We start from the raw sequence: 12,922 nt of genomic DNA, 5'->3' as shown, positions 1-12,922 counted from the left end.
ATCATACAATGTTTAATCTCATTTATTATTTTAAAATTAATATTCTCAGGGTACAGCATAGGTACTTAAGAAGTAAAAATCGAAACTAAATTTTGCCCTCGGACAAGGCTACACATGAGAGGGGGTATACATTGTTGATCCTTTCTCCATAACGTAAGCTTATAAAATTGACTGATTTATTAACACCATATAACATTTGATTTTAGTTGGTATTATTAATATTATGTTTATTATTATTATAAGCGGAATTTAGTTTGAGAATAAAGTAAACATAAGGTTTCGAACAGTTATTCCAATCAAACTATCTGATATTACTGTTCAAAGGGAAAGCTGTCATAAGCTATTCCAAGTCATTTTAAAAGGGAAAGCTGTCATAAACATGAGCAGCAAACTAACACCAAATAGCAACCGAAGCTAGTAACTTAGCACCGGAGATGTCATCCATGGGGAAAAAATTCAAGTAATAAACATGGTGATATTTAGCAGGCACATGTGTATAATATTTTTGCAGGGACTGTAACCATGCAACTCCTCAAAGAGATTTCTAAATTAAATAATTGGGGGCTTAAAGAAGGGTAGTGTAGGGTTGTTGACAGAAACAGCTTTCTTATTATGCAGGTCAGTTCTGCTCATTGCTTAGAAGGAAAAAAGAAAATACTTCTTTTAAAGCCTAACCAAAATTGGCACATATAAGCCAAAGATGCAGAAATATCATTCCGGAAATAAAATTCAATCAACAGTTTCAGACCAACAAACACAAATGCTCCTACTTGCAGTTACAAACTGGTAACCCCAGTATCACACTCAATATAGAATTCAGTGTATAGCATCATAAATACATAGCAAACCCATGTGGTTACAGATATGTTGACAAATATTATTTTGATGTCTCTTCGCCAACACATTAGCAGTCATAGTTAAGTACACACTAGTTTTAGATATATCAGTACAAGTCTTAATTTGTACCAGGATATTGATCAACTTTGTCGAGAAACTGACTGCAATCAATCCCCCTTTCCATGAAGGCTGCTACAAGCTTTGGGTAAAGCTTTGCAAGCATGATCTTGAAACCATGGGAACAGTGTTTATGACCTTCATCTGCCACCTTTCCACATTTGTAAGCATGTCCAACCTGGGCACCATCGAAATAAGCTTTGCAGGCAACAAGAATATGATGTGACCTACGAGTAAAATGCTCTTCCAGAAGTGCCTCGAAATGCTGCATTAGTTATAAACATATGTCAGCAAAGTTCTAGGAGCTGCTGAAGCTACCTTGCAACCAGCTTAAAGGACGATAGTAGAAGCAATCGTATCTTCAAAAAGATTTACACTTCTAAATATTAATCCATGTCAGAGATGCAACGCTACCTTAGGCGGCTTCTGCAAGAGGTATAACATCGACTTGCATGACAATATATACGCATTCTCGTTATACGTGATGGAATTCTTCTCACCCTCAGCTCTACCCATCTGTTTGTCATATCCGGCCTCATTGAAATATGGTTTCTCATTGAGAACAAGGGCCTGAATGGATAGCAGGACTTGAAGAATGGTGGAGCTTTCAGGATTCCAGACTTCAGTACCAGTACCCATCCATGTCTTGAGAAGGCTTAGACAGACCTTTCCCGACTCATATAAGTTTGGGTTCAACCGAAGCCCGCCAGATTTGTAGTGAACCAGCTGCACAGAAAGAAAAGTTCCCATTTAATAAAGTGTTTTCTCTAAGATTCAGGTCCAGTGCAGAATATTTTTGTAGGCTTTCATGTTAGTTCATGATAATATAGGCAACAATGAAACTGCATAAATTAAAGAATTCCAAGAGAAAAAGAATTTGCATTTGAAGCATTATACATTGACTTGTGACACCAAATCTTGGGTACTGCCTTGCAAAGCAAGAGATCAACTCAAACCTCTAACTGTTCTGGTAAACTTTAATTTGGGGTATCAGTCTTCAGCACAATCAATAGTCACTGAGGTTTAAGATATGATGAAGCTGGCATGAGTGAATGGGATACAGTTTCTCAAATCTTTGCTCTACATGGGACTCATTTTTCGTGCAATTTGATTGAGCTCAGTGGTAGGGTGTGTTCCTGATGACCTGTATGATGTTTTCTCATGGAAAAAAAATTACAGGATTTTGCACTAAAAGCTAGTTTAAACTGCTTTGGGTTTGATTACAGATGCACAGCGCATAAAGGCTCTATTTGTTGCACATATGCAATTGGAACTAAAGAATAAAAGAAAAAAAAATAAAACAATGAACTTGAAAAGGAACATCTAGAAACAACTTCATCCCAGTGATTTATCATCTAAGTTAACTGTATTTAGTGAAAACACTTTTATGGTAAAACAGAGTATTTTGTTTAATATGAATGCATGTCCTTGATATTTTACTATTAACATATTTTGAGAATACATGTATTCAAGTTGAACCAGATCTTGTCTCATTTTAGTTTCATGCATTATTTCTGTTTCATTGACAATGTGTGTTCCTTGAGATATTTTACTGTTACCATATGTTTGAGCATATATGCATTCGACTTGGACCAGAGCTTCTCTCAGTTTAATATGCCATGTATTGTTTTAACATTTTATGTTTATTAATTTAAAAGTGCAAAACAGTAGAGAAACATTAAAATCTCCTTCATTAATATTTAAAAAACAGATACATCCAGTCTGTCAGATTTATTTTATGTATGTGTTCTCATATTAGATTCAAATACATATACCTGTCATCTTCTACCCAAAAAAATCATTCACCTGTGAATGTCAAATAATAAGGATCATAGCTTGCCAAAATCCAGATATGAGTTGCAAAAAAAGGTCTTGCATTCACTTAATATAACTGTTTATACTAAACAATTTTTTAACTATTCATGATACTTCATTGATTAACGCTAAACATTTCACACATGACTACCCCAAGAGACAAAATTTTGTATGGAATAATGTCGATGATAAAATTTTACAAATTTTACAGTGCAACTAATACTGATCAGTTACAAATTACCTCAAATATTGTCTAATGTTTTTTCTGTAATTTTCCTATGTTCACAGCTTAGGAAAAAAACTGCTAATAGCTCTCAAGTTGTTTGAAACCATATAGCGCATACATCCATTTCATGCCTGCTGATCTATTGCTAGTTTAAGTTTCATAGCCTTATAGGCCAATATGACTCTTCGTAGGTGTCTGAATGTTATATTTTCCTTGTCGCTGATGCTATCAAAAACCATCAAAAAGTGCCATGCTTACATGCATATACATGCAGTTGACATTGCAAGCATTAAAAGCTTCACAATTTAAAAAAAAGAAAAAAAAACGTGCAAATGCCTGTTTTACACATTAAAGGCATGAAAATATAGAAATTTATAGACAGCACACATCTCAAATAGGATAAGAATAGCTTGCACATGAGAAGGCAATTATGCAAAAAAATAGTTGAGCATGAAATTCTCCTACTCACATAATTGAATCTTAAGTATCTTCTATTAAGCAATCCCAAACTCCCTCCCCATTAAATTAAAAAAAAAATAATCTAAGGATCTACATATTTGAGTAGCTGTGATTGAGCATAAACCATGACTAGCAAATACAATACTTACAGGTGGTTCATGAGGATAATCAGGAGGAAAGAAGATATCGAAGAAGAAGAGGCCATCATGGTAGGGAGTTCCAGGTGCTCCAACAATTGATGCCCTCAAGAGATCCATTCTTTCCTCATAAACTCTAACATAAATACTATCTGTCAAAATGCAAAGTGTGCATGCCATTATCAGCAGAAATGTTAGTCCATGTGTGTATATGTACTTGATATAATGATTACCATAAATCCATGTCGAACCGAATATATTTGTATCAGTTCATTTTGCAGTAAGAGAGGGTGAGCTTTGGTGCAATAGTAAGGTTGCTCTATTGTGACATGGGTATCATGGGTGAAACACGGAAACAGTCTCCCACATGTGAGGGTAAGGCTGCATACATCTAACCCTCTCTAAACCCCATAGTTGGGGGGGGGGGGGGGGGGGGGGGGGGGGAGCTTGGCGCACCAAGCTATCCTCTTTCTATAAAAAAAAAACAAAAGTAAGAACTAGAATGGAGAATGAACCTGGTAGATCTTGCTTTAGGATGCTCCATTCTTTTTGAATCTTCTTCAACCAACCTCTTGTTCCCTAAGGAGAATAGGAGGATAACATAAATGAAATTGGAATGCCACTACCCACTAGAGATGATTGAATTTGATAGACTTACATCAATACCTGGGATGATACAAAGCCACTGCCAATACCATTCAGAAAATGATGATCTGAATAATCATCAACAATATCAAATTGTTTGAAGTTTCCTGGTATGTCATTGCCTGGTAAAAATGTTGGTTGTTCACTTTGTTTAGCTTCTTCTAGTGGCCGCTTCAAACTTACTGGATCTAAGTCTTCCAGATCCAATTGAAGTTCTTCTGTCTTCAGAATCTCATACTTAGCATCTCCTTTCTTGTAGAGAGGAAAAACATTTGAGTTTTGGATTTTGAAGAAGGAATTCCAAGAATAGAACTTTTAGTAAGAACAGTCAAAATAACCACACTTAACTGAGCCAGACAAAGAAGTGGAACCACGAGAGCCAAATAGACTTGTAGCAACATTTGTTAGGAATCCAAAAGCTGCTCGAGGAAACAAAAAAGCAGTAGTTTTCCACACATCTTTTATGCGATCTTCACTGGCATTGTTTACAATCTTCTAAGAAACATTTTTTAAACAATTTAATCCACTTATCCAAGCAATATGCAATGTGTGCATTTACAAAATACAAATGCATTAAATGACTGTATGTTTGTTTTATTTGGAAAGGGAGTTGGTTGATTGAGACCTAACCTTTTCTTTCTTATGCAATAATTGTTTCTCTTGCTCAGCTATTTCTTTACTGACATCTGGAGGAACAGATTCCTCAAGAGATGACGATGTTGAAGCAGGATCAAGAAGCCTATCCAATCCAAATATTTCAATAGGCCGAACCTGGAGTAGTCACAAAACAGCAAGTAAAGTGCTGGTCTCAGGCCCTTCAGTTTTATGGACATGAAGACAGCATAATCAACAAAAATGCATGGATTGTATCGTGGCTGTGTATTGGACACAATGGACTAATTGCTGTATAAGTAACTGACAACACCTGCAGAAAGAGTGCTGCCAAGACCTAATTCTATGTATTGCGAACTTAGAGAAGATAAATATATGTTGATCTAATAGAACATGAAGAGAATGTCAAAAGAAATAACACCAAATAGAAATATATTTGGTCTGGCTAGATTAAGTACATCCAAGGGGGCAGCGAGATATCATTCTACATGATGCTGTAGAATAGTTTGAAAAGAGTGAGTTTACAGAAAAAGGGATTTCATCACTCTTTTGCACAAATTTTACGACCACAGCAGCAGCCCCAAAAAATACCATATAGGTAACCAGTCAAACAACAAGAAATCACCAATGCTTGCGAGCAAGATAACTATTAGGAATAGCTCAAGTGACCTTATACCTGGGAGACTGGATTTGGCATAGCCACTTAATCCTGGATTCCCATGAAAATTTTCGGTCTGCTGCTCCAGCTTTGCTACATCTAGTTATTCCCCACTTCAGGCATCACCGGTGTCTCCTACAGACCTAAACTTCAAGAGATTTCAGCATAAAACTTCAATGTCGTCCACCGAGGCCTATTTAAGAAATAACTTCATCTTCAATTTATTTCCTTTCCGATATTAACCCTTCCTAAAGAGATTTCAGCATAAAACTTCAATGTCGTCCACCCAGGCCTATTTAAGAAATAACTTCATCTTCAATTTATTTCCTTTCCGATATTAACCCTTCCTAATATTCTTGATTGCATGATCTTTCACCAGACATCAACCTGAGTTTGGTTTGATTCATCATATTTTACCTTTAATGTTTATTAACTTGTAGAAACATATACCACCTCATGACAACCCCATGGACCGCCACTAAAACAGAAGTCCTTCCTTTAAACCTGCAAGAATGGCCAGTCGTCGCCTTTATCCCCACCTGACAATCTTTGGTCCTTTAAAACATATAGTTTGTTCATCAAATCCAGAAAATTCTTGACCTTGATATTCATACAACTCCATGAAACAATTTAAGTTCCTCTCCAACGACTTTGAAGGCCAGATCATTAACCATTAGACTGCACCAACTATTTATTGCTTGTAGATCTCGAACTACTCATTTGTGACACATGACACAAACATCTCAATAGTTAAATGCAGCAACTATCTTGAATTCAAACTTTCAGCAAGCCCTTTTGGTCCAAGACTTCTTTAGCCAGGTCTTAAATGCATGTGCACTTACTCCTCATTATTGTACATATTACATAACATTTCATCTTACCTTTAACTGATAGCTTTTTTCCCCTCCAAATTAGAGATCTACCCTTCTTAGACCCAAGTCCCTTCAAGGGAAAAAAAGATAATCTCCCGTGTGGCTAGGTTTTCACCTCAACCCTCAGAATAATAATAGAGTTGCCAGGTGATCATCTCCAGGTAGCTGGAAGATGGTTGTGATGATATTCTTGTGAAATGATGGAATAAATGTGGGAAACAAAAAAAAGAAGCATCCTTGTCTTCTACATCCATTTCTGCACCTAAGAGATAGCTTATTAGTTCATTGAAAAGTAACTAAGCATAACAAAATGGTGCTCGCAGCCTTCAGATTCAATTCTCTCAATTATCATTATCCATAGATGTCACTTGCTTCATCTACCAAAGGAACTTCAACCTTCTGTATAGGAAAGAAGCCTAGAACTGAAAGTAGTATGCTTTAGGAAAATATCTTTATTTGTTTCTGTGGAAGAAAAGCAAAACCATGGAGCTAAATGAAAATGGAACATCAACTAAAATTGTTTTGGAGGAAGTGCTGAAAGTAACTATGTATGTGGTTCAAATAAGAAATTCTCTCTCGTAAGTACCTGAAAAGCCTTTAAGTGAGACAGGATGTACCAGAGTGCTCGAATTCATCACATCTTGAAATAGAAACTCATAGAGAGTTTCCAATCTATTCAGGATAGTTGGTGTCCAGACATGACCAAGAATCCTGAAACTTCTTATGGAGAGTGCTCGCAGAACACACTGAAAAGACCATCACTGGGTCCCAAATACACCCACTTGAACCAATTGGAAGTGTGCTTATGGTGTGAATGCTACAATAAAGAAAGTTGATAGATCGTACAGGATACTTGAATATATTTGTAAAAACCAGAGAAAATTTTTGGATTAGCCTCACACTGTGTTCTCGCAGTTTGTAGACTGATACTTGCACAAGCTAAAAACAAAAAGAAAGATTATTTGTTATCAATATCACAAGTCTTCTTGACAATTTTTTTTTTTTATTTTTTATTTTAATGTTTCATGATCGGGCAACAAGCCATGTATTCTCTGTACCAGAATGAGGTACAATGGTAAAAGAATCTGGATATACAGATTGTAATCATGTCTTAATCTTCTTCAAATGTTCTAGGCTTCCAGCAGACCAAAGATTAGAAATCTAAAGCAGGAGCTGGAGTGGAGACAGAAACAAATATTGAAGTTATAAGGGAACAAATTGCCAAAAAAGTTACAGAAGGAGAAGCTGCAATTCTTACAAATGAGCTGTTAGAAAACAACTAAGTGGCTGTATCTTCATAATGCTAAATATGGAAGCTGAAAAAAGCTATATATTAGCCGATTTAAGAGTGATTGTGATGAAAACATCAGCAGAAGAATAGTTAGTCAAAGATAAGGTTCAAAAAAGTCCACCGGAAACAAGAATTTGTCAAGGGCAGCACCTAGGAGAGACTTCAGAATCAAGGTTTTCTCTGACCTACACTTTATAAGACAATCAAGGTTTATGACATGGCTTCAAAAAGATGACCTGCCAGATAGCCGCATGTTTGTTCTACTGGCCTCAACTAATAACGTTTGCACCACTATGGTAGCTAAGCATGACTACCCAAGAAAAGACAAGTACTGACTTTTTGTTGTCTATTCCTTAAAAAGAGGAAAAAGTGAACTCTACTTGCCTTATCATGAGGAAGAATGAAAAGCACTTTTTTCACACAACATTAGGAACTTAATGATACTCTTATTGTCAAACAGGCAGTTACTTCCATTACATCCTTTCTCACCAAAGCTGGAGCAAATGATAAGAACAATGTAGAGAGCCTACAGTATGTAAAATAACCTGACTATTCTCTTCACCTAAGTAAAACTGACCGGACAGTTTCAGAATTTTTTTTTAAGGGGAAGAGAAATAATGAAACTTAATTGTGGACAAGGTATTTGAATTACTTATATCCATGTTTCTGCTGAAGCAAACATATTTCCTTGCTCAAGAAGATATGCTAATACAGGAGTACATTCAAATTTAACAAGATATAGTCATCAGTAATCTTATGCTTACCTTGGATATAATACCACTAGCCCATCTTACTTGAATACCTTCATCCTTGTAACCAATGACATTGCCTATACAAGATAAATAACCTTGAAAATATTCTTCATGAGTTTCACCAATGTGCTTCTTTTGAAGAGCATCTGCTCCTGCAAGTGTACTGTTTAGTGCTTGCTCAGGTAGATTATGCCTTTGTCTCTGCCCAAAACTATGGACCTCGAGATTATTTTCCATATAATCAAAACATGGAATATGTCTAAACACAATGTCACCAATGCAAAAGGACATGTCAGGATTTTCAACCAGTTCATAAGCACTAACCATCTCCACACTAGATGCACATCTAAAATCAACAGCCTGTTTAACTTCAGGGGCTATCCATTTCACATTCACAGTTCGTTCATGTGCATCCACATTTTTCACAATCCCAAGGCGTTGAATTCCTGGAACATGTACATCCTCTGATGTGATCTTCTCCAACACAAACTGTTCTGGCCAAAAATCATGATCCCCAAGATTGTTCACTGGGAATAAGGTTTGTGGGTCTATACCGAATGAGTGCTCGCCATTTTGCCACAGGACATCAACCTTGCTCTTGGTCTTTGCAATGACATACATCTGCTTAAAGTCTTGACCATTTACACCTAATTCCTTCTGCATTTTGGTAAGGTTATTTGGGGCAGCATTCAGAGGTGCAGACTTTTCAGTAGTCATCTGTGTGTCATGAAAGTAATCAACTGGAAGTTTACAACAATCACCAAGTTGCCAATTAGCACATGCAAAACAGGACAGCAAAGTAAGGTTTGTTGGATCTTGGTAATGAGGAGGAGTTGATGAATGGATGCCCCAAGCGTTCATGACAGAAGCAATCCATTTAACATGCACTGATCCTACCTCCACATGGTAAACAGTACCTTCATCTCGACTCACCTTCCATGAGCCACACAACCATCTTGCAGATTTGGAAATTGTCGGAACATTAAACCTTACACGCTGACCTGGATAATTTGGGTATGGTGTATCTTCGAAGATGTCAGGAGAAAGAGGTGTTAAAATTTCTGTGTCTTTCATCAATATCTCACACTGTGCCCCGTCGTCAAACAAAATTGTAACCAAATCAACTACTCTCTCCACCCTTCCAAGCCATGACCCATGAACCACGTAGTCTCCAGGTGCAAAGGACCTGACCCTAAGAAGCTTCTTGCTGTTCATATCTTTTATCAGTTCACCAGAAATCGTCTCCAAATCTACGATCATATCAACATCCATGACCCGGCCTAACTGACCTGAGGGATCTGCGATGGAACAGACAATGTCACCATGTACATAGCTTCTTTCGAATGCAAGAAAGTCATCAATTTTTCCAATGCTCTCATCCAGACTTGACAGGATGCTCTGAGCATGCCTACGATATGCAGATTCAGTGTCCTCTTGGTCCTCGCTGTCACTGGTATCTGTGTAGGTCTCACTTTCTGAGTCAATATCTAGCATATCCATCTTTTAAATTCCTGTAACAAGTGATTTGATCTGTTTCAGCATCCATCATATCAGAGGTGCTAACCTAGACAGCTAACGTTAAAGAAAACTAATCCATTCAACAGTTTAGAATTAATAAGGGACCGAACATATGGCAGGCGAGCTACAAATTCTTATATAAGCACTAAGCCAATCTTTCTATACAAGATAATCTTCCAAATAATGTATAAGGTGCCAATAATTCCTATAGCCAAAAATAAGTTAAACAAGTAAAATGGATGCTGCGATGAGGAGAAAATCTCATTAAATATTCAAGCCACTCTAACTTACTAGCAGAATATTCATATTTTATCAAATTGCAGAGAAAACTAGAGAAAGACAGAAAAGAGTTTGCTTACCTCTAAGTTTTGTTTTGACGAGTCAAATTGATAAGCGGAGACAAATAGGAAGCCACTTATACAGCACAGAAAATTTTATGGTCAAATTTACTTCTTCAAATTTACGATATCACAATAAGTAAACTGATAGTACAAAACAGCAACTGGTTTTTTATCACCAATATGCTGTTATTTTTGATAAGCTTGCGAACTTGATGCCAAAGGAGAATTGCCCAGATAAAAGATGCAGGAGTTTGACCTGTATCTGATTCTGTCACTGCCAAAGGAGATGTGCCCTTGATAGAGGATTCATGTCTAAGTTGCCAAAGGAGATTTGCCCTTCGTTCCAAAGGAGATTTGCCTGGAAAAAGAAAAAGTTTCACAAGCTTCTTCCCTTCCAAAGGAGATTTGCACAACAAAGCAGAATATGCCACATATATTGACCACAAACAATATTCCAGAATAGCTAGTTTGCTTATAATGGACGTTTTTGCCCAAACTAGTATTTATCCTGGATAATCAATGCCAAAGGAGATTTGCCCTATACAGGAGCTCTTCTAGACTGTTGTAAACTGCCAAAGGAGATTTGCCTGACAGAGAGAAGTCATTCCTGACGCGGCTTTAAGTGTCAAAGATGGCTATAAAGTGTAACTTAAATCACTCCACAGCCTGTGGGGGAAGAAGATACCATCATCCAACCAGTCATCTGCTATGCAACCTTTCCTTTAAAAGAGAAGTCGGAATGCCTGCCACAATCTGTACATTATCTCAGAAAGCAGAACCATCCACGTAATTAACCAATCCATGACTTCATTTACATAACAAGGATATGTAAACAAATCTAAATTGCAAAGCTTCTCTCAAAATAAAAATATTTTATTGCAAATCTTTTCTTCGGATAAAAAATTCTAGGTCGCAAAGCTTCTGTAATTTTTCTTTTATGTTAAAAAAAAACATACTTCAGTAATTTGGAGATGTGAAAATAACAAAGACATTTGATAACCAAGAACTATTACTTTTGATGTAAATAAAAAGAGAAAAGGAAAAAGAAAGAAAAGACCAGTGAAGGCAACTCAGTCATGTAGCTGAAAGTAATTCAACTAATTATCTGAAAAATGGAGCAAGAAACCATCTTGCAAGTTGTTATTAATCCAATATCAAACTGGAGTGTGAAATGGAAAGCATGAAAGAAAAAAATGATCTTTATTAGAACGAACAAAACATAATCAATCTGTTGACAAAGAGCTCAATTTTTTCTCAGAAAAATCTACTCTCCCTGAATACAAATTCTCAAAAAAAAAACCATTTTTAATCCATAAAACCAAGAAACAACACAAAGAAAGAAGCCTAAAAGCCAAAACCACTCCAGAAAAATGAAATTCGCATTTAAAATATAAGTAGAGAGCCATACCACGATCGCCGAATCCACAACTAGAGCGAAAACAACGATCCACCGGCTTCACTCTTCCTTCCCTCTGGCTCTTCTCGACAAGGAGTAGCAACAAAAGGCCTCGGCCAGCGGGCAAGAGGAGAGAGGAGAAGAGGAGAAGCCAAGAGAACGAAAGGGGGAGGGGGGCGTTTACACGAGAGGCCCGATCCGTCCCCAAGGCACACCCCTCACGCCATTCCCGAAGCCCGCAAGGCCGCAACCATCACCAGGCGGCGCCGAGATTGGAGCCAGACCCTAACCCTAGCGATTACCTCCGCCTCTCTGCTTTGCTCTGCTTCGATATCGTTGATTGCGGAGAGCGCAGTGGATATTTCAAACGGTACAGAGTTTTTCAGTTCTTCGTTAAAAATGTATTGAGAAAATATTTTATTAGCAAATGTTTCCGAGTGCGGTTCAGGCTTTGGGCGGTAAGGAATTGTGGCAGGTGTCCTTCGGAATGCCTCCTAACGTATGAAATGACGGACGCGGCAATGGACCATGGGATAATCACAGGTAACTCCTAAACCCATTTTTTATATTTTTATAGTCTTTTTGGGTTTATTGTTATTTATCCTAATTTTAAAATAGCAATTGTCTCTTTAAAATGATTATTATTTGACTTCCCCATTGTCCATATAATTAAAATTGATCTCACCTAATATGTATTCTAGAGCATATTGAATAGCCGCTCTCTTTAATATTGTTGTTCATTATTGTTGATTGTACAAATTTTTAATTTTTTTTAAAAATCATGTAACTAAATATTCAAGAGATCATCAAAGCATATTCAAGAATTATCAAAGCATATTTCTAAAATCTATTATTTATATTTTTCATTAATGGATTATCGAAGTATATTCAAGGGACCACCCAGATATATTCTAAAAATTTATTATTGTATATTTTGCATTAAGAAGTTATCGAAGTATAGACTTAGGATATTCGTGGAATCTCTAAAATTATGTAGCCATGCAAGGGATTTTCATCTTTGTATACCATTTTAAGTAATTCTATAGAAACATTATAAAAGAATATATAGACCTCCTCACCAAAATAGGTTGAGAGAGAATTTTTTTACAACTCCTGTTTTCTTTTCTGCAAATATGTTTCACCATGATCAGTAGAATTAGATGATGATAACATCACACAATTAGGCTAGTATTTACATTGTTAGACATCATTAAATCCTGATATTAATAGCATAAATGGGAAAGAA

At 36.6% G+C, this 12,922-nt stretch overlaps 1 protein-coding gene across 6 annotated transcripts; it reads right to left on the bottom strand.

Moving 5' to 3' along the window:
- Positions 1-770: 770 nt before the first annotated feature.
- LOC103709500 (putative ubiquitin-conjugating enzyme E2 24) lies at positions 771-12,179 on the bottom strand. Of its 6 annotated transcripts, none has more exons than XM_008794873.6 (10): positions 11,689-12,179; positions 10,299-11,033; positions 8,434-9,932; positions 4,867-5,007; positions 4,585-4,728; positions 4,258-4,488; positions 4,107-4,170; positions 3,604-3,743; positions 1,369-1,680; positions 771-1,219 (listed from the first exon to the last, which is right to left on the bottom strand). In XM_008794873.6, exons 3-10 carry the CDS (start codon positions 9,919-9,921, stop codon positions 956-958), a joined length of 2,784 nt encoding a protein of 927 aa, XP_008793095.4. In that variant the 5' UTR covers positions 9,922-9,932; positions 10,299-11,033; positions 11,689-12,179; the 3' UTR covers positions 771-955. The 6 variants fall into 6 exon arrangements, with proteins under 6 accessions (XP_008793095.4, XP_008793093.4, XP_088560943.2 ...); XM_008794871.6 differs by having other exon boundaries at positions 4,585-4,731; positions 11,689-12,101; XM_088704817.2 differs by having other exon boundaries at positions 10,299-11,023; positions 11,689-12,065.
- Between the last annotated feature and the right edge of the window lie 743 nt (positions 12,180-12,922).

Source organism: Phoenix dactylifera, chromosome 9 (genome assembly GCF_051530095.1).
Source record: "Phoenix dactylifera cultivar Ajwa chromosome 9, Ajwa_hap1_PhDact_Kaust_v1.1, whole genome shotgun sequence".
NCBI classification, from domain to species: domain Eukaryota; kingdom Viridiplantae; phylum Streptophyta; class Magnoliopsida; order Arecales; family Arecaceae; genus Phoenix; species Phoenix dactylifera.
This window is presented reverse-complemented; position numbering and strand designations above follow the sequence as displayed.